At 32.3% G+C, this 27,790-nt stretch overlaps 2 protein-coding genes across 2 annotated transcripts in view; one reads left to right on the top strand and one right to left on the bottom strand.

The window, feature by feature from the left end:
- LOC130891112 (out at first protein) overlaps positions 1–27,790 on the top strand; it is a 230,257-nt gene that overhangs the window by 26,877 nt on the left and 175,590 nt on the right. The window lies entirely within an intron of this gene.
- On the bottom strand, positions 158–6,279 carry LOC130891113 (uncharacterized). Its single transcript, XM_057795675.1, has 3 exons — positions 5,788–6,279; positions 3,142–3,410; positions 158–398 (listed from the first exon to the last, which is right to left on the bottom strand). The coding sequence occupies exons 1-3, from the start codon at positions 6,153–6,155 to the stop codon at positions 217–219; spliced, it is 819 nt and encodes a 272-aa protein (XP_057651658.1). The 5' UTR covers positions 6,156–6,279; the 3' UTR covers positions 158–216.

Genomic DNA, 27,790 nt, shown 5'->3' with positions numbered 1-27,790 from the left:
TCCAGATTTGGCCTTCAGTCTTTACCACCTGTTTGTAATGTGTGACCAACGATTCTCTTCGGATAAAAAAACTATATTAAAAAATAAAAATGCTATTTCTGCTTATTTTTTATTGTAAGTGGTTCAGGATCGGAACAAAGGGATCAACACTCGCACATTCTCTTATATTGCTATATTAATCTTTACTTTGTACAAAGTTCGTAATGTATGTTATTGTTATCTCTTATTAGCGACTACTATCAACACATTTTTGACAAGTTTCCTAATCACTTTTCCCTCAGCTGTTTTTACTTTCGGGGGACCAACCATTCTGCAATATTCTACATAATCTCGGATATAATCTTCTCTCTGACTTTCAGGAATTTTTGACACTATTGGATTAGTTGAAGTAAATAAATCTGCAGAAAAATCACAAATAAAAACTTCATATAATAGCTTCAATACATTAATAAAATGGAAATAAAACTATGAAATGTGCGATATCTAACTACTATATATAGGGTTATGATAAAAGAATGCGCGAACTTCATAAAACATACAATGTTTATTTTTTGAAAAAAATGTGAAAACACGTCAAAGAGTTTATTATATTGTGCGCCTTTTGACTTGAGTCAACAAAATAAAGCGTCAAATGTGTCAAAGTTCTTTCACATTATTTGATGAACTTTGTTGCTTTGATGTATAAAATTTACATATATAAATATAAATCTGGTTTACACAGTTCTTGATCATCTGCGGGGTTATACGAGTCATTTCATGTCTAATTCCATTAAGTCTTTTAAATTTTCTGATCAGTTAACATAGACCCGACTTTTCAAACTTCCTAACAAATGAATATCAGGAGGTGTAAGATCAGATGACCTAGGTGGCCACTCCATTGATCCACGTTTTTCAATCAATCCTCATGCAAACTGCCATAATGTAGTGGTGCACCATTATACTAGAACCAAATACTAGGGTCCAAGTCCAAGAAATTGGGTTCAGAGGAACTGCCGTGCGAGGATATTTCAAATATCATTGAGCTGTTGAATTTTCGCGAAGGGAATACCTAACCAATCAATCTTCCCACATTAATTTTTGGGGGACTGTAGGTGAGGCTTATTAAAAACTTACTTACGACTGACTAACATTTTGTTGTTAGGCAATTTCTGTTGTAATACATGGGGGTTATCTAAAGACGGCAAAATATCTAGATTAGCATCATCGCTTAATTCTGGTCTTCTAAATTTTTGACGACTTCTTACGCTTCCTTCTCATTAAATTTTGCGACTTATTGTAATTTTTGCAACTGTAGTTATTTCGAAATGTGTTTAATTAAATAAGAATCCATAATAATAAAATTGACTAACGCTAATTGTAACACCAGTCTTACTAGGTAACTATGAGTTTTAATTCTAATTTTAATTATGTACCAGTCAGGTACCAGCAACCTCTTTGGGGGCTATGCAGCTTATCTCTTTTGGTTTTAGAAATAGTGTCCAGCGTGCATACGGTAACTCCGCGCTTTTTCTCTTTTTCATGATCATGTCTTGGAAAACTTATGAAAGTTTATGATCCTTTACAACGAGTTCACCACCTTTTTGTACCAGGGTATCAACTTGTACATTACTATGAACTTCTCTGAGGTCGAGTACCCATAGCACAATAATTTTGTTGTTTGTTTCTAATGAATTCAGATACTGCGTACATTCCCATACTTTGTCAATTTTCTTGTGATCAGTGTAGAATACAAACAAGCCTTATGAGACAATTTCTGCATTTGCCAATTGCTATTGACTTGTTATCGTAATTTATAATTTCTGATATAGACATTGCATCCGTGATCATTTCAATGGGTACCTCACAATATTTCAATTGCTCAGATATTCAGTCAGATCGTCAGAGTCTGTTATATTCCTTTCATTGCACACTTTGCTGTTTAACTTTCTACAAAGACCTACAAAGGGGGCATCCGTTACAGTAACATTATTGGGGATAGGTAGAAATATATTTACAAGCAGAAGCTGAAGACTGAATTGATTCAATGAGAAGACAAATGTTTGCAGTTTGTTATTAACTACTCAAACAATAACTTGTGATAAATAGTCCACGATTATAGCCTAAACATGATCATTGTCGTTCTGTACGACATTACGCATCACTCCTGCTTGTGCTATTTGTTTTGTTAGTACATTTCACTATAATAAGTCATGTAATTGGTAAAATATTTCAGAAATATGTGAGTGAGATCATCAGCAACATTCTAGATTTGGCCCCTTGGGATTAGCGACTTTTTAAATTTAAAGAACACTTGTCTGGTTAGACATTTTCTTGGTGTTATCAGTAGTTTGCAAAGAATAACTTATTTTTTCCTTGGAACGCTTAAGAAATCGATAGGAAAAACATGTAAACCTCAATTGAGATTATGTTTAAAACAAACAATGACGTCTCTATCAATTTTTCATAGTAATGGAACATGGTGGAACAAAAGAATAAGCCCTCGCGAGTTTAGACTTGTAGGCACTTGAACCAAAGATTTTATTTGTAATTTTTCGTAAAATTTATCGATGAGTTGTTGAATATAACTGTTTCTATTAGTTTGAGTGTTCATACACTCAAATACGAAATTAAAATAATCATTAATTTGGTTACCAGATGATTTTTGGAATTACCCAAAAACCCGACACTCGATAGCACACGTGTAATCATTATAATGTCAGACATACTTATTATAGTTTATTACAATTTTTGATAAGCGAAATTATCTTTTTCGTGTGGTTGTCTATATATAAGTTTTCATATTCTTGAGATACACTTGAAACAAAAATTTGGATTTTGGATTTTACTAGCATTCCCTTCAATAATTTTTTTGTGATGAATGGAAATTTAATATTTTGAGCTTTGGCATCTTGAAAGTAATTAGACATGATTCACAAATAGAAAAGCTTCCACGACAAATACAAGGACTAGAACCTTTTCAAATCAAAGGTTTCCGACCACAGCTTTAGATTATCCAGGAAAAAATTGATACAATGTGCAGATCTCGTAACCTATTCTGGCTGAGATGAGGAACAACCAGAAAAATCTTCTTAAAATGGATTTGGCGTGTTGTGAAGAAAAATGAATGTGGAAACAAAATGTACACATAAATGTTTTACTTACGTTCCCATTCAGATCCTTCTTCGAGTTCCCATGTTTCTTTTTCAGTATTATAAGCTGCGTCTTCGAAACCAGCCGCTATAAAATCTTTAGTATAAGCTTCTAACGGATTTTCATGGCAGCAATGAGCACTCATCATGTGTGTGTATCTTCCCCATTTTGGATGAATTACCATTTTTATCAATATATCATCTATAGGGGTATATTCCAGAAAATTGAAAAACGATTGTCCACCTGGTTTTAACATTTTGTGAGTGTTCGCCAATGCTTTTCTAAAGAAAAAATTCATAAATACGATTTGGTAATCGTGTTTTATAATTTTCATCATAAGTGTTAATTTGACTGGACCTAAACAGGGGCTCAAATATCTAACCACTAGCAAACTAGCTAGTTTGCTAGCTAGTCTCTAGCTACCCTCGTTATATCATTATTTTCTGATGTCTTTCATCATATGTTTTAAACTTCTGTTTATTCCCATTATATTTTATCTTGCCATTCATTTATTGATACTCTTTTATATGTTATTTTTAACTTTTTTGACGATTTCACTAAGTACTTCTTCATGCTTTTCCTATTTTTTCTTTTGCGTTCGTCTGGTATCTTCAATTTTTTTACACATTAAAAAGTTAGTAGAGGTCAACGCTACGGATGCTAAACTTTTTATCGGTTACCCAATACGAAAACTATCATAAATTTTTTAGTATCATTCCAATTTTCACACAATTGAGTAACAAGACGTTTCTATCAGATATAGTCTTCAACTATTTCCTGATTTTGTGTTGGCAACACTGTACTATAAATAGAAAGTAATTACTGATAAATTATTTGATATTAACGCTTATCTCTTTGTGTTCTTATCAGATTTTATATTCTGATGGTTTGTTATTTCACTTACTGGTTAGGGTGAAAGTCTAAACAGTTTATCTGTGCTAATATTTGTTTGGAACACACTGATTACTTTGAATTTATAGTAAATCTTAATATTTGGATTATTATTATAAGATCCTTATTCTATTGATCAAAACTACTAAAATTGTATGTTGTTTAATTGAAAATGATAGGTTGAAACATGAAATTTTTGGTATTATTCACGAACCGAGTATTAAGTTGGCTCTGCACATTTGTACAAGACGATTGGACAAAAGGAAACACTCCATTATTGTTACTTAGTGGAGTTATTGAGATAATGTATAATAATAATTATTTTTTGATAAATTTTCTTGATTTTAGGTCTGTATCAATTGATATTTCGAAAGTAAATAATATTGATGTTTTGAATACTTTATTATATTATATATGAAGTACCTTGTAATGATTGTGACACTGCCTACATAGGGCAGACATCGCAGTATTTAGAAAATAGACTAAAAAGTCGTCGAAAACTGCATTAACGAACAACGAGGTATCAAAAAACATACATTCATTTATAAGATTCAAAAATTCTTGAAACCAAATCAAATAAACGGAAAAGAGAATTTTTAGAAATGGTTCACATACATAAAAACTAGAAAGTTATCAATGATAGAAAAGACCTATTTAAGTAAAATTTATAGCTCCCTTTAATAAATATCAAAGCTGATAGTCCAAGAATAATTTGTATAGAGGGCTGCTACATATTTTTGATATAAACAACTAGGTACCAAATAACTTTTCTTGTTGATTTCTATTTTGATTCTATTTTTATTTTGGTATTTATAATATAGAGGATCTATTGATTAATATAAATACTCAAATTGTCAGTGCCAAATTATATTTTGATCAAGTCTGAAATTAGTCAATATTATATATATATATATATATATATATATATATAAACGAAATTTCAATTTATAGAGACCTCAAATCAAGATAATTTTTCAACAAAATCATATGAAAGAAGTATGGAAGTCAAGAAGTAATAATTATTGAGAGTTTTGTGCTGAAAAAGTTGAATTTTGATTGCAAGTGATATGGCAAATAATGGTACAAAAATAGAATAGACGTCAATCAGAGAAACATGTAGATAAAAAGACAAAAATTTTTACATCAGTACAACTAATTTTATAAACTGTAGTTCATGATGTGAAATTTCTGTCGACAAAAGTAGTAGGTATCACAATAATTCAATAGGTTTAAGCATCTAGTCGATTACAGTTTTTATTTCAGGGTGCTTTAATGATTGGGAGTTATGGGTCGGGCAGCAGATTTGCCCGAAGATTCAGCTACAATTACAAAAATAAAATTTGTCAAAAAAATTTATAACACAGTAAAAAAATACTTAGTTTCGTTCTGTCGATATTAATCTTTGGAGCAACGCGGAAATACATTGCTACTATTTTAAAATGTTTAGTCCAACATACTTAATTTACAACTAAAACATGTAAAGCAATCTTATAAAAAAATTCTATAATATATGTTCTTTCTCTGTACGTATTTATTGTTATACTTGAAGGTAAATATAGTATTCAACTCGTGCTGTAATCTATAAAGGAGTGGATCATGACCTACATTATTTTGTTTTATCAATAAGTCGTTAACTGAAAGCAGGTTTTCCGTGGTTTAATTTGTGATTCATATTAATCAATTTAAGACAATTTTTATTTTAGAAGTTTAAAAAATTCTTACTTATTCTTCTCAAAAATTGACTGAAATTAAAAAGAAGTAACTCACCTAACATTCTTTGATTCCCTTAACATATTCAAGAAGAAAAATCCGAAAACGTGATCGAACCTATTTTCCAATTCTTTTGGAACTTCATCTTCAACAATATCTTGCTTAAAAACTTTTGATTTTGGTATATTTACATTTCGTTTAATGTATTTCACGAATTCGGGTTCTTTGTCTGTAATGTAAAACTCTTTATAATCCTTCGGGAGAATGGGTACTAGGACGTGTTTCGCGATCATTCCATCTCCACTAGCCACTTCCAAAATAGACTCGTTATTTTTCCATTTAAGTAGATGGTTGTATTTCTTTATATGATTCATTGCAGGCCTTAAAGTTAAGGTGTTATATTTTGCCCACAACTCCGGAATCATTTTGAGGAATGTTCAGATACCCTCTACTAATATTAACCGATTTGAAAAAGATGTTCATAAGTTATTACTAAATTTTTCTGTGCAAATTTTGATGATTAGTTGAGTCTTATGTACATGGTTCATAATGTTATCCAAATAATATTTGATACTATCAAGTTATTAGGATTTCGTTTGTTATCATATAGGTCAATTAAAGTCAAATTATAAATGAGTGGAAGTTCACATGGCTTATCTTGTCGATACAAATAACGTGAATATTATTTTGTAAGAGTGTTGAATGTTAAACAAATTGTGTTGTTATCAAGAAACCGCATCTAATTTTTCCAATTTTTATCCACGGCTTTCTTCGATTACCTATATTATATTGTTTTTATAATTATATCATGTTGAACACTACTAAATATTTTAAATTTAGTAATCTACACATGAAAAAAGTTAGAAAAGTAAATTTTCCTAGACCGGACTTGAACCTGAGACCTGCGGTTTGAAAGCACGGATCATTAACACTGAACTGTCAGTGACATTGAATGTGTTTCTTGACGTACCATGGTTTTCGAAACAATTTAATAGATTGAAGTTCATTTTGAAACAATAAAAGTTTCACTAAGACTGTCAACATTTTTGTTTGCGTGCGTAGATTTCTCAGTGTCTTAGTATTTTTTATTGAATTATATTATATTATAATAATAACTTTTTTAATACCATCAGAAATCAGAGAAAAGTTAATGATATGACTAATGAATGAATGAAAATGAAAATTTGATACACAATATTTGAGAAACTAATACATAGAATTTTGTGTTGATTATCATTGAAAAATTTCAAATGATTGTTATAATCTTTGATAACTATGAACTATCTTTAAACGAACAACCTTGTACAAAATATCTGTTTGAATACAATAATGTTCTAATAATGTAGCAAAATTTTCCAACAAAAATATTTAGCAGTCGTCTATTTGATTTATTCATAAAGTTATAGACTTCATGTTAATAATAACCTCCATTATACACTTGTGCATAACTATGAGATAGTTATTGATAAATCACAATATGCATGTTTCCGACAGCATACGAGTAGTTAAATATAAATAGTAGTGCAAAATCGACGATTCACATACATCTTCAAAAAGGTTTCTTGATGCGGCTTCTATATTAAATCTTGTCCTTAAAGATGTTTTATTATATTTTAGTTTCTGCGTCTCTGACCTCTTAAACAGGACATAAAAAACTATTATTACTACATCAAAAGCTCTAATTGAAGGTCTTATCAGAAACACGAAAACCAAAATGGATACAAAATGACTAATTCAAATTTTTGAGTTTTAATTTAGTATTATTTATTATCAATCATTGATAACTTGAGTAAAATGCTTTTAAATCCTAAATGAATATTGCAGAATACATTCAAGGCTACGATATTTTCTAAAAATATTAGAAAAATTTATTTTGCAAGACCGACGCTTTACTGTAAGCGATATTGCTGAAGAATTGGGTTGTGTTGAGCAGCTCGGTTACTATATAATTTAAGTCAGATCGGTACCACGAAGGTATTATGAACCGTGTTTTGACACGTGGGAGAAGTAATCGCGGTTGATTTTATCACTTTAGAACGCAACTGTAAACTCTCAGTATTATAGTAACCTGTTTATAGATCAAAACTTGCTTTAAGATGGAAACGTTGAACTAATTGTGTTGAAAAATACTGGAACACCTTCCCGCGACTGTGTCGTTGGACCATTGAAAGAGGCACTTGGCGGACTTCGATTCGAAAGCAACGCGAAGGTAGAATCCTTTGTGCACGAACGGTTACCTGACAGGTCCAGAGATTTTAACGACAAAGGCATCCGAAAGCTCCCGAAGAGGTGGCAAAAGTATGTAGATTGTAACGGAGACCATCTAGAAGGACTGTAAAAAATTTCAGCTCTGTAACTCACAAATAAAAATTTTTATAACAAAATTCCGGTTTATATTTTAAACACCCTTATACAAATTAAAATGCTTATGAATTATTCAAAAAACAGCTTATGCTAACTCAATTTATCGAAGCGGTGTAAATTTTAATTTTGTTTCAAGGTATGTTGCATATGTAAATATGTTATAAAGTATTAACAATTATGAACACTGGCTGCAGAGAAATACAAACTCTAAGGTAATTTAGTTCTTATAAAAAGTTTATTCTAACATTCTCTAACCAAAATTGAGATTGAAATTCCACTAAAATGAAAGAATCGTTTCCAGCAGAATCAAATTTTCAATCATTGTACCAATCAAATAAAAATAAGATATAGAGGATAAACTCTAAAGACTTACTTATAAGACTGTAGGTAATTCATATACATTTATCAACTCTTAATCTATCGAAATAGTGAACATGCACTTTCACTTGTTTAAATTCCCACTAAGGTAAATTGCACATATGGTGTGGGTCGATCTTTATCATGTATCCATAAATATTAACGCTGGCCTATTAAGATTCTATTTAACCACCTGGGACGAGGCACTTCGGGTCATAAAAGAAGTTATTTATCATGACCAGTGAAATTAATTTCTCTATTTTCACCTGCGCGTTGTTTGAAAAGCGCGTACAAGAGTTTTCTTAGATATTTCCTCACTACCAACTAAAATTCTACGTGAAGAACAGGTCCAGATATTCCAATAAGACCTTAGTATGAGGGAGGAATGAAGAAATTTTGAAAAAACCGATCGATTTTTCAATTGATGTTAATACAGAAAATTAAGTGACGTGTTTGAAAATAGGCCTACTCTCATTACCATAACCATCATTTATTAACTGAAAATCTCATATGAATTGTCGAAACAAGTTAATTTCATATCTTCTATAACATTTTTATACTAGATACAAATAGTTTAACAAGTTTTCATTACTGAAAATTCATAAAATGCGAAAATAACGTTTAAAACAACTTTGTAGCTTGTTTGACTTGCTCCAGTTTCATGTTTTGTTTGAACAAGGTATGTTATGAATTCCCATTGGTGTTTATTATCCCGTTTTCTCTGTTTAGTTAAGTAATGAATACAATTCAACGAAGCCATCGGTACTAAATTGAGTTGATGTTGATGTAACAAAATGCTTTGCGCGTTTAAAAATTATTGGAAAAGCTACGAGTATTGATCTCTCTGGCAATTTTCTCACATTTATTTTCAATATAGTTCAAGGCTCCAGCATTTCTAAAGCATCTTTTAAGGAAGACCAATCGCTAACAACGAAAGTGTTCTCCAAGTTTTGGAAGCAGTCGGTAATTGTTGGGCGCCTAATGCTGGAGAATATGGTGGAAGCTTAACTCCATTTGAAGCATGCCCCTGTTTTTTCGGATCTTGCATTGGCCATCCCATATTCACCCAAGCCTGGCTGAGCTCTGGGTAACCCGACCTCGGCCATCCTATAGTCAGCTAGGCTTGGCAACACTATATAAAATTTTGTTTTTAAATCTTAACCATGATAGATATCTCAATATTAAAAGTAATAATTTTTTATGAATAAAATTCTGTTAAGCATAAAAGACAATAAAAAATAGTATCATTTCTTTATAATTTTAATGCCTGGTCCAGGCCTGCAAACCAAGCGAGGGACATTGTTATCATCCCAGATTCCCACCAAGTCTGGGCCAATAACGACTTCCAAGTTAGGGCCAGAGTTGTACATACTTGGCCCAAGTCTGGACCTATTCTGGGTCCATCGTAAAATCATATATGGGACATTCATCAAATATTCCTGAATTAAGACAGGCCTATAATGCCATTGACAGAATCAAACTCAAATCAAATTACCATGAATGGGTTCAGAATACCAGGAAAGTACCATATCTACGTATACAGAATGAGTTGACTAAACAATCCAACTCAGATGAATACACTATCAAATATAACGGGATACATAATGGATGACTGACAGAGGAATCCATTTATGAGCATAGATAAAATGGTTAAGATCATAAAAGATAACAAACTCATTGAGTACTATGACGGAATTGAGAGATTGACATATACTGGAATTAATGATAGAAAAAAAAGATGGTTTTGTGTTTGATCTAACTTAAATTTTAAGTAGTTGCATAATATTTATAATTTTACTTAAATTTTTTTAACACTATTTCTGAGCTTTTTGTTTCCTGTATACGTTAAATGATAATTACTCATAAGAGTTTCAGACATTTGGTTGAAATTGACATATTTATTCTTATGTGTCACTAATTGAGGTTTTTTGGCTACTATATATAATCAAATATTGACCCGATATGTTAATGTTTGTATAAAAGAACAATTTAAATTGATTGATTCAAGTTCTTGATTTTTAATTGGAGAAATATACAAACAAAACTCACTCTTGCATCAAAATAACGAGAGAATTTTGTCCATCAACCTGCTTTTCACAAATTTGAATGGTTTGTTTTCATATTTTCGCAGAAAATTATAATCATTTCATCCAAAAAGTATATGTGATTTTCACGCACTTGTGGATTGAAGCAAAAATAATTTTCCTATATCCATACGTGTATCTGTTTTCTGCACAATTTGCAGAATGAATGTTATATATACCAGATCGGTTAACTGAACGAATATAATTCCATATACATTCTAGAATTATACGAAACCTATAAATCATCATTCGCATTTGGTACGCGTCAATTATTCTATGTAAAATTTTCAAAATAACGTCAAAATAACAGTCATCAAAACATTTTTACGGATTTCAAGAATTATATCAATGAAAATTATTTTACATATGTATCAATAAATAATATTTATAAATTAATTCGTGCGGTTTGATAAGAGATAGCGTAACTCGTATAATATTACTTCGTTCCAATATTCCGAACTTGTGTTGGAAAGTTACTGTTATTGTACGTAAGAAAAATGCTGCCGAAAGTCATCGTATTTTGGTGGAAGTTTATGGTGAACATGCTCTAGCTGAGCGAACGTGCCAAAAGTGGTTTGCACGATTTAAAAATGGTGATTTTGGATTGAAAGACGATGAACATCCTGGGCAGCCAAAAAAAGATTGAAGTTGAAGAACTGGAAGCATTACTCGATGACGATTGTTGCCACACACAAGAAGAGCTCGCAGAATCTTTGGATGTCACTTAAGCAGTCATTTCAAAACTTTTAAAAGCAGCTGGATATATTCAAAAGCAAGGAGACGTCAAAAGGCGGTTTTGCATGTTCGAAATGCTGCTGGAACGCCACAGAAAGAAGTCATTTTGCAGCGGATTGTTACTGGTGATAAAAAATGGATCCATTACGACAACCCCAAGCGCAAAACATCATATGTGAAATTCGGCCAACCATCCATTTCAAAGCCTAATATCCACGGCGCGAAGGTAATGATCTCTATTTGGTGGGATCAGAAGGGTGGGCTGTATCATGACCTGTCAAATCCGGGTGTAACCATCAATGGAGAACGCTACCAAACATAATTAATCCATTTGAAGAGAGCAGTAGCCGAAAGATGCCCGGATAATGCGACCAGACACGAGGCAATAATTTTCCACCATGACAACTCTCGGCTCTACGTTGCTATTCCGGTTAAGAACTATTTGGAAAACAGTGGATGGGAAATTTTACCTCACCCGCCTTATAGCCCAGACCTTGCCCCTTCTGACTAACATTTGTTCCTGTCGATGCAGAGCGCCTTTACTGGGAAACGATTTACATCACAGCAAGATATCAAAAATTGGCTTGATTCATTCTTGCCTGCCAATCCGGCGCAGTTCTTTTGGGATGGGATCCACAAATTGCTAGAAAGATGGAAAAAGGTCATAGCTTTAGATGAGCAACACTTTGAATAATACTATTGTATATGTTTTTCTTAAATAAACGTTCAAATTTTGAAAAAAAAAACGCCCGAATTACGTTATAGACCACAATAACTAAACCAGATATTCGTTTAGTAGCAAAAGAAACAACACAATATTAATGCCCCAAGAATTAAAATATTAATTCTGTTATGATTTATTTTAAGAATGTATGTTTTTAGAAGTGCCATTCTTATTTGAAGGAGCAAAAAATATGGTAATAGTAAGAATAAAGAACGATTTTGCTGCAATCGGAGTTTTTATATTCGTATTCTACGAAGGGTAAATGAAAAGTTTCCGATCTAAGGAAGAAATAAAACATTTTGTTCTTTAATCATTTTCATTTCCCATAGTCTTAAGTCTGTACATTTAGTATATCTATACTTTAACCTCAATAACCTTTCCATATAATCGTTGTTATCTTTTTCATCAAACTAGGCATTTACATATGCCAATTGAAATTTAAGGTTCGGAATAAAAAAAAGTCGCTGGAGTTGAATAAGGTGAGTGGTCAAGCAACTTTTAGTTATGGCGATCACCAAAGTATAACAAAATACGTAGTACTGATGGAAAAGCTTTTTCTTTTTCTTCAAATGCGGTCGCTTTCCGCAATATTTCACTTTACTTAATTAAATCAGTGACTTGTAATACTCACAATCACATGGCTATACCTCAAAGTTGTCGCCATAACTTTTCCAGGCAATGAAACCGTCATCGTCCTCTCCGGTTCGCTCTTTGCAATTCACTGTCTTAACTGTTATTTCAGTTTTCAACGAAAAAATCCGACTCATTTCGCTTAAGCCGAGTTAGTAAGATCTGTAAATTGTTCATTAGCCTTTTCTATCTCTCTAATCTTATTACAACGGTCGTTTTGTACCATTTTTTGAACTTTTTCTATTATATAGCTGATTATTGAAATTTTTTTCTTCCTCGATGGCTCGTACTCAATTTTTTCCATTTCTAAGAAACTCTCTAGCTCTAAACTGCCTTTACAAAAGTATTCTTCGTTTTCGGTTAATTTTTCTCGTTTTAGTGTATGATCTAGAACATCCCCCACTTGTACAACGTGATAAATGGTAAAATTAAAGTTTATTATTCAATCTCTTTCACAGGGGACATTTAAATCTTCAAGTCCAAACTCTCTGATTACTTCCGTTCTAACACTTTTTTTCCTATTCGATACTGTACCTTCTATAAAATGGTTTGATTATGAATGACATCCTTCAATGACAAAAGTAGAGCAAAAACGATAACGAGACAAATATAGAACCCAACGATATAGTTCTTGCCCAATATATGATCCTGTCCTTACTGTTGGCACAGAACTCCTATTTCCTCCACGTGTCAAATTGAATTGTATTATTGAAGCAGTGCGCAGAATGAACGCGAACATGTCGCTGGTTCGCTAGTAAACATAACCTCAAAAGTGCATGTATATAAAGAAATTTGAACAGTTATCGACGACCTTGTATTATTTATAATGTATTATATTCCTACTTTACTGTATGAAATGCGTAGAGAAATATATAACAAGCGACATTTGACAAGACGTTGGTGGGTGAGACTCCTCAATTTGAATAGAAATATCTACAGTTACTTCACTCCAAAATATTCTAATCCAGACAAATTTTTTAAACATAGAAAAATGAATCGGGGTTTTGAACTTATTAAGCAGAGACTTAACAAAACATTCAATAAGAAAACCTGAAGGTATCTGCAACTACAAACTACAGTTGAAAAGTGAGGTTATGTACAGCAACGATCAGTACGTAAAAAGTAGAAAGCTGGTTAATTTCGATGTCTAGAGGGCGTACAAGCGCGACCATTGTGAGGGTTATCACAGTTTCTGTCTTGCTGGCATTCAATCTGTTTACCGCTTTATACTGTATTCTATAATGTATTATAAAATACCCCCAATATAATCTACAAATTCTTAAAAATAAAGGGATAGACGAACAGTTCATTCTGAACTTGCAGCAAAACAAAAAAATCAAGAATTTTTATAACTATACAAGACAGTTCACATTTCCTGCAATTGCGATAATTATAAAATTAGAACACTTCAAAATAATGATTATTAATCGATTCTATCTCAGATGTGACATAACCCAAAAACTTTTCGTCTATGTGTCATGAATTATCATGATCGTCATTTGAAAAAATAGCAAAAATTTATTGTCAAATGCACCGAAACCGAACCGAGGAAAAAATAGCTAACTAGCATTAACCTAAGTATCAATTTTGTTTCACAGCAAATACTTTCGGCGGTCGCATAACAATGACATAACTTCCTATATAGAAAGGATCTTTTGGGGTTTCCATAGATTTGACAACGTTGCATTAAAAACTATCAAAACTAGTCACTGTAGATAAATCTAACTTAAATGTAAGATTAGATAAAATAGAGCGTAATGGCCGTGAACACGGTCTTACATAAAGTTCTTCATCGAATCTTCATTGAATATTTAACTTCAAATTAATCATAACAATTATGATATGGCCTATTTTAAGTTTGCCTTATTACAAAATTTTCATCCTTATCCTACTCACGTCCATCCCTACATAGCATCGTCGCGTCATAGCTATTTAGAACACTTAAAACCCGGACTAAATGAGAACCACGCCGGTCTGTAGGAATTGATCTCGGTTTCAGGACCCGTTAATCAACCTCGCTAACACCTGGACCTGTTGATCTATTATGTAAGCCGGTTTGTTTATCAATCAGGTAGCAGCGACTTTGCAACGTGAATTATCTGTCTGGGCTTACCTTTTCTGTTTTTAAGAATTAGCGTAGTCTTTGCGGACGAACAGCCTTGAACTCACCTTTGGTTTCTCTGGTAGTAATACTACTAATACAAGTAATATTTTACTGGACAGCGTCCACTAAGCATGCCACTAATTCTCCTTTGATTTTTGTGTCAAGTTTGTAAGATAAGAAAGAAAAATCTTCGGTTGCCTCAGACCTTATGTTTATGAATTGATGGCCCTCTGAGAAAGATTGTATACATCAACATCATCCTGAATTTAATCGAATTATAATTATTTCAGCTTGGAAATAAGTGAAAGTTCTTTAATTGAGTCTTTTGTGCTTATGGATAGAAAAAACAAATGTTCTAATTTTACACCTTTCACACCAAAGCAAAACATTATTGCAATTGTCTGTATTATCGCAGATTAAATACAAATGCTATTCTTCATTAAATATGTTGAAACAAATTACTAAAAATCTGTAAATACCGTCACTAGTGTTTCTATAAATTCGACGCTATTCGAAAATTAATCTGTACCGCTTGTCATTTCGTGAAAATATGTACAATGAATCGGCAAATATTGAATACTGCCTAACATTGTTTACAGCGAATGACCAGTCAGTGTCATTATTGTTTTATCATGAGGAGACAAAATGAAATTCGGTAGTTGAATAGTTCCCAATCACGAATGTATAACGAGCCCATTACAATAAGGCATTAATGTACGTATTCAAATGTTTGAATTACGACCGATTACTTCCGTAATATCAAGATTATGTCACACAGTAGTTTCCCATTACGTGTTGTGAAATGTAGGATGAGAATAATTTATGTGTATACAATATTCTAAATGTATTTCCGGAAGAAATTAGGAAATGTCTTAAAAAATGATGTCAAATAAGTTCCCACCCACCAGGAAGTCATAACAACCAGAAATTTGTCATCTTAAATATTCAACCAATAAGTTAAATGTACTACCACACACTAAACTTCATTCTAAGTTAATAAGATATAGGGCTTTGATTTCACGCGAAAAAACAGTTTTTTGAACAGTTGGCTGTAAACCACCAGCATGCGATACACCTAAACTCAATGCAGAAGGCCATTGCATTGAATAGATTAGTGGCCTCTAATATACGGCAAAGTATTTCAAGGAGATGGACATCACGGAAGAGCTTTATGTCTCCTTAAAAGATGCAAAGGTGAGGAAACCTGAGCGTATTGTTCAGCAGCGCTCCTCTCCGGGCTGTTCGATAGGACATCCTGGGAAAAAGTTCCAAAGAATACATTTGAATCCAGAAGACAGAAACTTGTAGGTTTCTTTGCATCGTACTCGAAGTAGGTTAAAATATTGAGATCCCAGCTCAAACTGAATCCTATTATAATTGTCTCTTTCTATGTTAATCCCCTACTGTTCAACCTCTACTCTGAGGCAGTACTCAGCGAAGCCCTCGAGAATATAACTGCAGACATAAAGATCAATGGAAACATTATAAACAATCTTCGTTACGCAGATCATACCGTGGTAATGGCCAGAAAGCAACCAGAGCGATTCGGCCTTTATATGAATACGTCCAAGACCATATTGGTATTCTCAAAAATACAAAGAAATGCTACCCTAAGACTCCATGGAGAGATCATTAAACAAGTGTCATCTATAAGATACCTGGGCACTCTCGTCAACCAACAATGTGACCCAAAACTCGAAATCAGATCAAGAATTGAGCAAGCGCGGAAAACTCTGAACAACATGAGAACGCTTCTGGTTAACCGCAACCTCAGCGTCACAAGTTTTGATCTATGGCTAAAAATAAAATAAATGTATCAAATCATCCTAAACGCCTTATCTTCATTACTTGAAAACGGTATAAGGAGTGTTTATATTTGATAAATATATAGGGTGTTTTATTTAAGAGTAATCTATTATCTCCCAAAATTTGAACGCTAAATTACTTTTTAGAGAATTTTATCACATTTCACTTATCATCATCACACAACTTTTATTTTTTCATTTATTTCTCTATTTTTTGTTTTAATATCAATGGGAGGGAGTGGTTCATGTATACTGAATAACACTGTACCTAAATCAGATTTTCCTAAAACAATTCGGAAACTAATTAATACACTGCTTGAAGTGATTAATTGAGTTTCCTTTGCCTATTCGATTCCGACAACTTAACCAAATGGACTTCACTCGCCGAACAGATTAAATTGTATGTGATAGAACCCGTTGTGCACCAAGCCTGAAATGTCGTTTTTCACTAATACGTCTTTATGAACAAATTCAATTTTAATACCTTATCTAGGGAGAAAGTTCTATTCTGTTATAATCCTTTTTAAATGTGTGCGAGTGTGACCTCAAATGAAACACCGCTGGAGTTTTAATAGTTTCAGTAAATTTCAACCACCAAAGTTTTAGTTGATGCCGAGTTTAATTAACCTGAAAATACAAAATGAAACTAGGATTTTGTAGAAAATTACTCTTATGATATAACGCTCTAATCAAACTAATTAGTTTATGGCGAAATCAGTACTATTCTTAGATCCTCGAGTAGCAATTACACAACCTTTGAGTACTATCACAACAAATTAATGATTAAAGTAATGTTGAAGAAATTTTTTTATTATTATAAAATCAATTAAATCATAAGCCACAACATAAAAGATTTTTAATATTAATGTGGTCACTATAAGATGTTAAATTAACTAATCACTTAATAACTAAAAACGTAAGGTCCCTTAAGTACAGACTCAATAAATCAACCGACTATTACATGGTTTGAGTTGCGAGACTTTGTTTTTTTACAAGGTTTATTTTCATTGCCATCTCTATTTTCAAACACGAAAATGTGTAAAAAATATTTCTATTATTCTATATATAATATAACATTCTAATAACAAGTTTACATATGTTCGAAAACATCGATTCATTGAAGAAATTTACTCTTATCAGACATAGCCGTTTCTATGAATTTTTTACAGTCTAGGATATTTTATCTGCTTCCCGTACCGCTGTCGTATCAGAATCATCTGTTACTTTATTTAACTTTTGTCTATTTATTATCTTCTTCCGCTTGTTATGTTGGCCTAGTCCGAAATTGCTTGAAGTTATGGTGTCGCTATTCTTAGTGTGATTCTTTTTGAGTAGATTATTGATAAGCCTGAACAGTTTTTTGGTATTTTTTTTGTAAAAGTGCCTAGCCTCGTTTCTAGGATATTTCACCAACAATTCGTCAATTATTATACATTTACCTCTGTAAGAATAGATGTTTCCCCTTGTAAAACTTAAATGGTATTCAAATGCCAACTTAACTAAGTTGAAATTTCTGGAACCGTTGGCGATATTCATACTGAATACACTGTCAAATGCCAACTTAATTTTTATATATGGTATAAATCTCTTAGAACCTTTTTTATCTTCCTTAAAGTGAATAACTAACTTTTAGAACATCAGTAGAACACTATTTTATTACTTTGTTTTTACCGTCTACCCATTATTGTAGTTAACCGTCACTCTAGTCTTTCTCTCAATTCCAATTTTCCTCTTTCTATTTTAGTTCTTCTTCTTCTTATCCGAGGTTTATCTGGAGAAAATAAAATGTATAAAAGTTTAATAACAACTTCATTCTATAGATTGCAGACGTCGCCAGGTTGCACTACTACTGTAGATAATACCCATCAACGCTCAGTTAGAGTCAGAGCATTCTGTATGTAAGTGAGAGTGAGCTCCCACTTGTTGAAAGTCACCTACCATCGACGTGCAGCTCTCTCTAATTGAGGAACAGCGCATCAACATAAAGTTTGTTGCAAAGCTGAGAAAAAAAACCATAAAAATGTTGAGTGTTTACGGATACCATTCTTTGAAGAAACTAACATTGAATAAATGGTTAAAACGATGCTGAGAAGGGCGAGAAGAAGTGAAAGGAGACTTTCGCCCAGGTCACCCGTCGATTCTGATGAAATTCGAACTTTTGTAACCGTAAATTTACAGTCAGAATGATAGATGACGAGCTGTCAATTTTCAAAACAATTTTTTTCGAAATTCTCATCCAAAAACTTGGAATGAAGAAATTGTGTGCGAAAATCCTATCGATCACTTGACTCTAGAACATAAAGCAAAGAGGGTTGAGTGCTGTGGGGATTGTTGGAAGGAGAGGAAAGAGGGAATTCGATGTGGAACTTAAATCTCAAAGCAAGAAATTAAAGCTAGCTGAACCGAGAACACAAAAGTCGCGAAAATCAAGGTACCATGTGAAGACAATGTTGATTGTTTAATTCTTGGCATAAAAAAACAGACAAATCCATAAAAAAAAGCAAAAAAAAGATCCTAGGTTTTCCGAGACAACCTACAAGAGGATACCTTCGACACGGTAACTCCACACTTCATAAGCAAGTGCAGAGTTATAGATCGGGGACAGATGTAATGAAGGCGAAGGACCATTCGGATTATATTCCTTCTTACTGAAAGGTTGGAAAGCGTTTACCCGAGACAGCAAACACACACACACAATTAAGACGTCCAGACAACCAGTATGTGTCTATAGCCAACGACAGGGGGGGGTGGAATGTTTTTATCCGGTGGTGCATTTGCATTTAATATTTTAAGTGTTGTGTGTTTGAACTTGGAGTTTTGACTGAGTGCTAGATTGTATTAGTTTTTGAGTATTTTTATGATTGAGTTTTTGTAGATTTGTTATTGTGTTTGTGAATAGTAAATCAGGGAAATACATGATCAAAGCAATAAACTCTAAATGATATAATTTCGTCGGAGACTCAAGCTGTATGAAAATTATATTTAGTTTCTTTAGACTTTTTTGAGTTCAAGTAACCAAATTTCTCACGTCTTTTGATCCATGATACTTCTTTCGTCAAATTTTCCGGAGAAAATACAACGATATTCGTATTTTTATTACTATATCGCTATATTTCTCATTTATTGTGTCAACTGAGGAATCTGATTTTGTTTAAGCAGGTTATAAAAGAATATTAAAATATAACGTCAAAAATAAAAAAAACTCATTCAACAAATGAATAAAGAGATTCCCTTTGAACATGACGCTAATAAGATTAGGTCGAAAAGGAAAACTGAAAAAGTGACAGTGAATAATATTGTGTAGGATTTTCGCAGTAAAATTTCTGTGAAAAAACCGTGACTCGACTATTATCTATAGCCGTTCAGTCGTTGAAAGCTTCACATCATTTGTTTTTTGACTTGCTTTTTTTGTTAGTAAAATATTCCCATTCTGAATTACTTGAACTCGGAAAGGATGTCCTGGGTACTTCATAAGTCATCTGATTTGATAAGCTCATATTATTTAAGGGTATTAGTATAATATTATTCATAATCTCGCTATTATAAATATAAAAATTTGTTTGTTGCAATTATTGTTATCTAATCACGTGAAAGCTACTAAACGAATTTGAAATTTGGTACAAAAATAGTTCGTTACCAAAATAAACATATATTTATTCTGGAAAAATACAGGGAATAGTTTTTTGTTAGTATTGTTGTTATTCTTATTTCATTTGAATGTACCCACATAAATAGATTCAACAATCCTCAAAGTTTCATTAGAAAGTCATTGCAACAAAATGAGCGTTTCTTACACAAAGGTTCATATAAGCTTTCTCAATTGTTCTTTCAATTGTTGTTTCAATATATATCCATCACATATGTGTGTATCATTCGAGCAACTTCTAGGTGACGAAATATCAGAATTATTGAATAAGAAACTGTACTAAAAGAATACGATGACATTGAATATGATAAATTGCATTTTTCTGTTAAATATATACAGTTATGCACTTGAACTTAACTTCAGTGTTTTCACGCCTTCACACCACTGCTTAAGGTTTAGACATAGAAGTTTCAACGCCAAATTCAGCAATGTCATTGCGCGAAAGAAAGTCATTAATGTAACAAAGGGTATAAAATACAGCGACAAAAATTTTAGAACTAAATAAATACAGACCGTACAAACCAAAAATCTTTCACACAATGAAAGAGAGGGATTGTGAAAAACGCTTTGATTCAAGGAGAGTAAAAGGAGGACTCTTTGTTTGCGGGGCATATCTTTTTTCCGACGAGGCGACATTTTCGTTGAATGGAATTATTTCGCTGGTAGTATAAGGCAAATTACAATTTCGTGATAAAGTCTCAAGACCAATATTCGTAGAAAAATTTGTGAAGTGTCATTTACAAAAACAAATAATACTTTATTGACACTTTTGCAAACTTACGTCATTGACTTATCCTATCCCTAAAAATACTTACAATAAAATATATTTGGTACCAATACAAAAAATGTCAGAATCTTAAACATATGTAATAGATATCTTCTGTTTTAGTCTAGGCTAGATCCCCAGAGTCCTGATTACATTTTATGAGGTTACCCCTTAAAGCAGCCACAAGAAAAGGCCGTTTTAAGATGTTAACCACTTAAAGGGGATAAGCTTAGAAGCGTGCTTATCAAATTTTTCCAGAAATGGCAAGGAATCTATTACTACAATAGAACTTTGAACTATATTGAGCGAGAGGGTGGATATTATCAAGTCGAATGAGGGAAAATTAACTTTACATTATTAATATTATAATTTACACAACTTGCTATGTAAATGTATTCGACTAGTTGCAAAATAATTGCATATGTATTCATCAGGTGTGTGAATAGCGAATTATTTCACGTGATATCACAAGAGAATTTTTGAAAATCGTTATTTAAAAAAAAGATACAAACTAAGAACCATTTGATGTGTTTATTTTGTAACCAGAATTAGAATTGAGAGAGAATTGAAATTGTCAATATTTTGAAAAATGATATCACAAAGAAACACTACAAATAGAAAATGCATTCTCATTCCTTATCTCCATATACACGTGTAGCGTGGGAATAAAAGAAAGTAATCGAAAAAGTTATCATATGTTTAGGTAATCACATTCACTAAAGATAAAAATATTAGTTAGAAATGAAAAAGTACATTTCTCAATCTAAATGGCTGAAATTGTATGTTTGAAAGTAATTCTGATCTAAGACCGATCCTAGCAGTGTATCGCACTCGGTCGAATACGGGCAGCATCTAATTTTATCAATCAAATAATATTTTCATGTATTTATTGAAATAAAATTAGTTATGTCCAACAAATATGCTGAATTTCAAATAGATTTTGGAAAATCGAAATAAACGAGTCCTATTTGTCCGACAGCATAGTTTGTGTCAAATATAGAGTATCATGCGAAATGTGGTGGTCCATTATTGTCTACTTTTTACAGATGCTCCTCATTTGATAGCAGAGGCGGCTATAGTTAAAGGCTTTTTTGCTAATCAGGGACAGTGGTGCCTGTTTATTCTCAACGTCACGCAGCTCCTGTGTAGAATTAGAAATTGATAATTATTTAAGCAAAATGAAAACGATGCGGCGTCGAAAATTTTATTTCCTGGAATATTGGATATCATCGGCAAAAATGATCTCATTCTGAGTATTCCAAATCATGCTCTAACATTATTATGTGGCTTCATTCGAAAGTGTCAGTGAATTGAAAATTATTGAAAATCACTCAAGAAATAATATAATATGATACAAGAAAGACTTACAGATTTGGCCATCATTTTAATCAAATTCAAATTATCTAAAAAAAAAAATGAAATTATTTAACAGTTCTAATCTGACGAACAAAACAATCAACAATAAATTGTTGGACGCTTTAACAACAATTTAAAAAGAATAAATGAATATGAAACATTGGCATATAGTAATTTTCATGTTGCGTTTTCATTATGTAGGAGTATAGAATGGGCTAGGAAAATTTTAAAAAAGTAGTTGTTTTCTTAACGAAAATGAATCCAACTTAATTTTACAAGAATGGTGTTTATATCAAGTAGATAGAATTAGTATTAACAAACTTACAAAGTTCAGAAGTCTGGATATATTATATAACGCCCGAGATTCGTTTCAAATAGGTACTACGTCATCAGCGCCGATTGTGTAATAGAGCGGCCGGCCTGCTTGACAAACTGCTAGGCTAAAGTGCGGTTTTGAGGACAAAGAGCTATGAAAATGGGCCAAATTTTGCTCGTGGTTCATCGGACAACATGCCCAAAACAGATTCCCTTGCAGTAGCTAGTTATTTTGCCACAAATAACGATTTTATGACTGTTGAAATTCGCGGCATAGAAGCATCAAGGTAATAAGTTCTAATTATGTATCAGTTATTTTCAAGGTGTTTCATAGGGAAATGACTCACATGTAAAACTGCTCTTTTTATTGGAGAACATGATAAATCAGAGGTGTAGTATTCTCATTTTGCGTTTGTTTAGATGGATAGAGGATTCTTCTTCTCACTTGTATTTTTTATGTCTTATACGAATATTGTTGGGAGTAAGACTAAGTCCGCCATTAGAGAGGTTGAGTGGATGGTTTTCAATAGCACACAACTGTCACCACTTTTGAAGTATGTGTGACATTGGATGACTCCTATATTATGAAAAATTTCTACGCGACGTTTAGACGTTTATTCGCTGCGGCACCTTTTGCAGGTTTGATAGACTCGAAACAAAGCTGCTGACACTTGAAAATATGAGATAAAATACGTTTTCTGAGTCTTTTGTTCCCTCTCATCATCATCCACTTCATATTATCTTACAAATCTCTTCTATTTGAACATTTTCGTTATAATATTGGGGAATTCCCATAAATTTATAATACATATAATATAATACACAAGTTTGGAGAATCCTTCCGGCCTTTAATCGCTTTTATATTCATATTACTTTATAATAGTACGAAAATATGTAAGTTTGGAACATTCGTATGGCATTTAATAGCTTTTACAACGATTTACATTAATATTTACATAAAATAGAGTACCTATCCATGGCTATGTGTTTTGCTTTCGAAAATAATCTTAAAAAGAAACCTCACTTTCTTCCAATTTAATTTTTATTCAAGACAATTGAATGCAGCTAACGATCAAATGTTGTTTCCAGCTTCATTCTTAAGAACTCGTCCACTGACGTAAACCGTGAAGCCGTTCTTATATAATCTAATGTCAATAGAATCTAAATTTTGGCAGATGAGGATGGTACAATTCCCAGAAGTACCATTTACATTATGTTTTCTTACACGGAGTCAATTTCATTATATTGTTTTTATAACTTATTTACAGTATGTTGTGGCCGTTGTCATAGAATAAATTTATAAGAAGGCCTTTTAATTTGTTAATGACGAAATAGTGATTTCGAAAACTCTAGATAAAATTAAAAAGTATATAAACGAGTCTCTAACAGCCATGGTATGATAAGCAATAAAGATAAATGTTTAGTAATAAGTCTAGTGCATAGTTTAGTGAATAGTAACATGTTTAGTGCTTTTACTGTTAGAGTATATGTTTGTGAAGCCTATTGACAATACTTAAAAGTAAACCGCTGTCAAAAAATACAATAATAAGAATATACACAGTCATAATACATCCAGTTTTATTATATGGAGCTGAGGTTTGAATATAACAAAACACACCCAGAATAAGTTGATAATATTTGAAAATAAAATATTAGGGGGGATATATGGGCCAGTTTTCGATGGAGGAGTATGGAGAATACTGAAAAACAAATAACTTTCGGGCCGGTACAGACGACCCGATAATGTGGCTGTGATAAGAAGTAGAAGAATTAGGTGGCTTTGCGATGTAAGAAGAAGGGATGGATAGACAACAATAAAAACATTGTGGAGAAGTCAACTAGAATGGAGGCGCCCACTGGGAAGACCAAGAGCAAGATCGAATGTCCAAGTTGTTGAAGATGTAAGGAGACTTGGTGGAGGATAGAAAATTATGGCCACTTTGCAACTTGAGGCCAAAAACCAACTTTCATTTGAGTGGCCCAATCAGTAGTAGTTTAAATAAATAAGAACATGACAGAATATATTCTCAGCTTTGACAAACCATATTCAATATGTTTATGTCAGTAATTAATTTATAATCATCATATATCCGCAAATCCAATTGACCGTCAGGGACCGCATCTATTAGCGATTCAGGAAAAACTCTTGGAAATTCAGGACTAACTTTGATTGAATTGCTCGGAAACTTCCAAATAGTTCACTTTTCACAAAAATGTACGTAAAACACGGTTAGAGAGGTGAAGGATGATTGAGGATCAAACGTCTACGAAAAACGAGAAAACGTATTTTGTTAATGAGAAAGGCGGATCATCTCATTTTTTTTATTATACCTATTGGAAAAGTATCATGTCATGTTTGAATATGATGAATTGGCGTGTGAGGGGACATAAATATTGAAAATTGGAAAAACGCACGATATTACTCAATCGATATTCCTACAATTTTATACAGTGTGTTCATAAAGGAGATGTTTCAATTTCTGTATTTAAGGTTTTCTAAAAAAATATTAATTACAACTTTTTTTAAACAATGCCATCAGCATGTGTCGGTTAATAAAAAAACTAAACATCGTGAAAAAATATTTCAGGTTTTGATAAATTTTTATTTGTATTTGAGTGTTTTAAAGTCACAGTCGTTTGGAATTCAAATTATTGAAAAATTATTTGTCAGAACAAGAGTAAGTTTAGTGTTTAAACGTTCAATTCTATTTGGTTTTTGGCATCCCAAACCATCACCTAGTGAAGCTGTTCGCAATTACTCTAGCAGGATACCACGAATATATAAAGTGACTCATATTTTCAACGTAGATCTTTGCGGGTCCAATGAGAAAGTAAATCGATATGTCATAGGTGTGCGACAACAATTTATTTTCATTTAAGTACATTCAAATATAGTTTTCTTCAACATGAATCAAAATATTGTGATTTGAATATAAACATGAACGAGATTCGTCCATTGATTACTGTTTCTTTGGAATTCCAGTTTGAGACCTGGCATCATATTCACAATATTCTTATCTAGTTGGAAATTTTCTCAAATCTTTTTCAACATTTATTTAAATCTATGAATTAAATCAAGGGTTTTTGATGATCTCCTCTTTGACTGTAGGAACTTTTAGGTCCCCACGTACCACGTTGTTTGGAACATACCAAGAAACATTATCAATCTGTCTTAATGTTTTGGTTTGAAATATTCCCAGAATATAGATATTGAAATTACATGTAGTGCACTATAACATAAAATTGGCTCGATCACTTTGTAAAGTCTATTACATAAACTTAGTTTAGAGTAAATACCCTCCGATTAACCAATATTTGTAGAGGAGTTTTAAACTGAGACATTTTCTTTTGCCCATATGTGTTGTATCCATGTAAGCTTTTATTATAGATGTATATTCAAATGTATAAGAGATTTTTTTGTATATCTCTGTTATAAAACGCAATAGTCTTCCGAGATTATGGTAACAGTAATAAATAGTTCAACATATCGAATACTTGTCGTAAAAAATACGTTACTGCACAAATTTCATAAAGATTACGTTTTCAAAATCATATTTAAGCCACGACATGAGTTTGACAATCGGTTTGAAGATTTTGACATATCATTAGAGCAAATTTTATTATTTCAAAACCCGATCAGCTTCGACTTATCTTCAGTTTGAAGTCGTTGAACTAACAACTAACGATCCATTTAAGGTACAATCCAAATATTTTTGTAAAAAAGTAACTTGGTTAGTTTTCTTCCAGAAAAAGTATTCACAAACACACTCCTGGATATTTGGGTCCAAATATGTGCACTTTTTAGAAAATGAAACACTTTAAATCCAAGTATAGATCTTAGAACACCAAAATTTCACTCCAATTAGACTGAAATTTCAACTACCAAACAAGTGCAGTCTTCTCATTGAAAGTTCTTTTTTTGCAATTAGTATTGTTAGTATTGTTAGAGAGTAGATGTCAAGAAAGTATAATTGTGCGAGATTAAACTGTCTGGGTGACTATTGCACCTCTTCTTGGCTTTACTGAGTTATATTAAGTACTTAACTAGTACCGCTGCATCTTCCTAAGACAATTCTTGCATTTATGTCGGAATTAATATGGCGTGTTTTGATGTCATTTTTTTTATTAAAAATGATTCCTTATGACTTGACTTATTAAGATATCTCATTAAGGTTAATGCGACTGAGTTCGTTAAGTGGTCGATTGTTATATTTTGTGGGTTGACTGACAGATTCTCTCTTTGGACTATCTATAACATTTATTAAAATTTATACTACAAACATAACGTATAATTTCGGTTTTATATTTCATGTTTTTACGGATACATTCAGGGTATTTATATAGAATTAGCTCCAAAAAAATACATCACTTTATATCTCTTTTTTTGTTCCGTATTCTGACCAGCTTGACAGTAAGTATACACTGATTAACAGCGCTATCTGTCTTTGTCAAGTAATTTCAACGGAAATACAACACTACAGCTGTGTTTAATTATACGTGAGTAATTCCGGTCAGTTTCAGGTTTCCTGCTAAAGGATGTACTTTATCAGATAAAGAGATATGTTTATTCAAACATTTGGTAATCTCCACTTTTGCACTTCAAAATATTGGTATCTGAAATAGTAATTTACTTCACAAGCTAAGAAAATTGTATATTTCAGGAAGAGAAATATAACCTTAAATTTCCCGGCAGAAGACTCTTCTTCAGGAAGTGGTATTCGGCCTCAGTTGAATAACTAGTAATTATATGGGGTGAACAATTAATATTGAATTGGACGCCAACAGTTTTTTAAAGAACGACGTTAACAATTAATAAAAAGGTGGAGGAGCTGGAAACACCTTATGAATTAAATTAAAAATAGATTACACAATCTAAAACTATCCACGAACACGATTATCCAAATAAATATTTATTGCTAAGAACAATACAATAAAAAAAGTTTCAGCAATAAATAAATTTATTGAAAAAATAGTCAATTCGCATTAACTGCGTATCCAAAAGAGCACAACCAACAAAAGCAGTTATAAATTAAAACAACTCAGATATATTTATATATTAAAGATAAGGCTGGGACTTATCTATGGAAATCCGGGATGGATGCAGCACTCAACTGGATTCCCAGATGCTGGAGTGAGCTCAATTTGTAGTGTGGTGGTTGGATCCTTGGTGGTTG

This window comes from Diorhabda carinulata, chromosome 3 (genome assembly GCF_026250575.1).
Source record: "Diorhabda carinulata isolate Delta chromosome 3, icDioCari1.1, whole genome shotgun sequence".
In the NCBI taxonomy this organism is placed as follows: domain Eukaryota; kingdom Metazoa; phylum Arthropoda; class Insecta; order Coleoptera; family Chrysomelidae; genus Diorhabda; species Diorhabda carinulata.
This window is presented reverse-complemented; position numbering and strand designations above follow the sequence as displayed.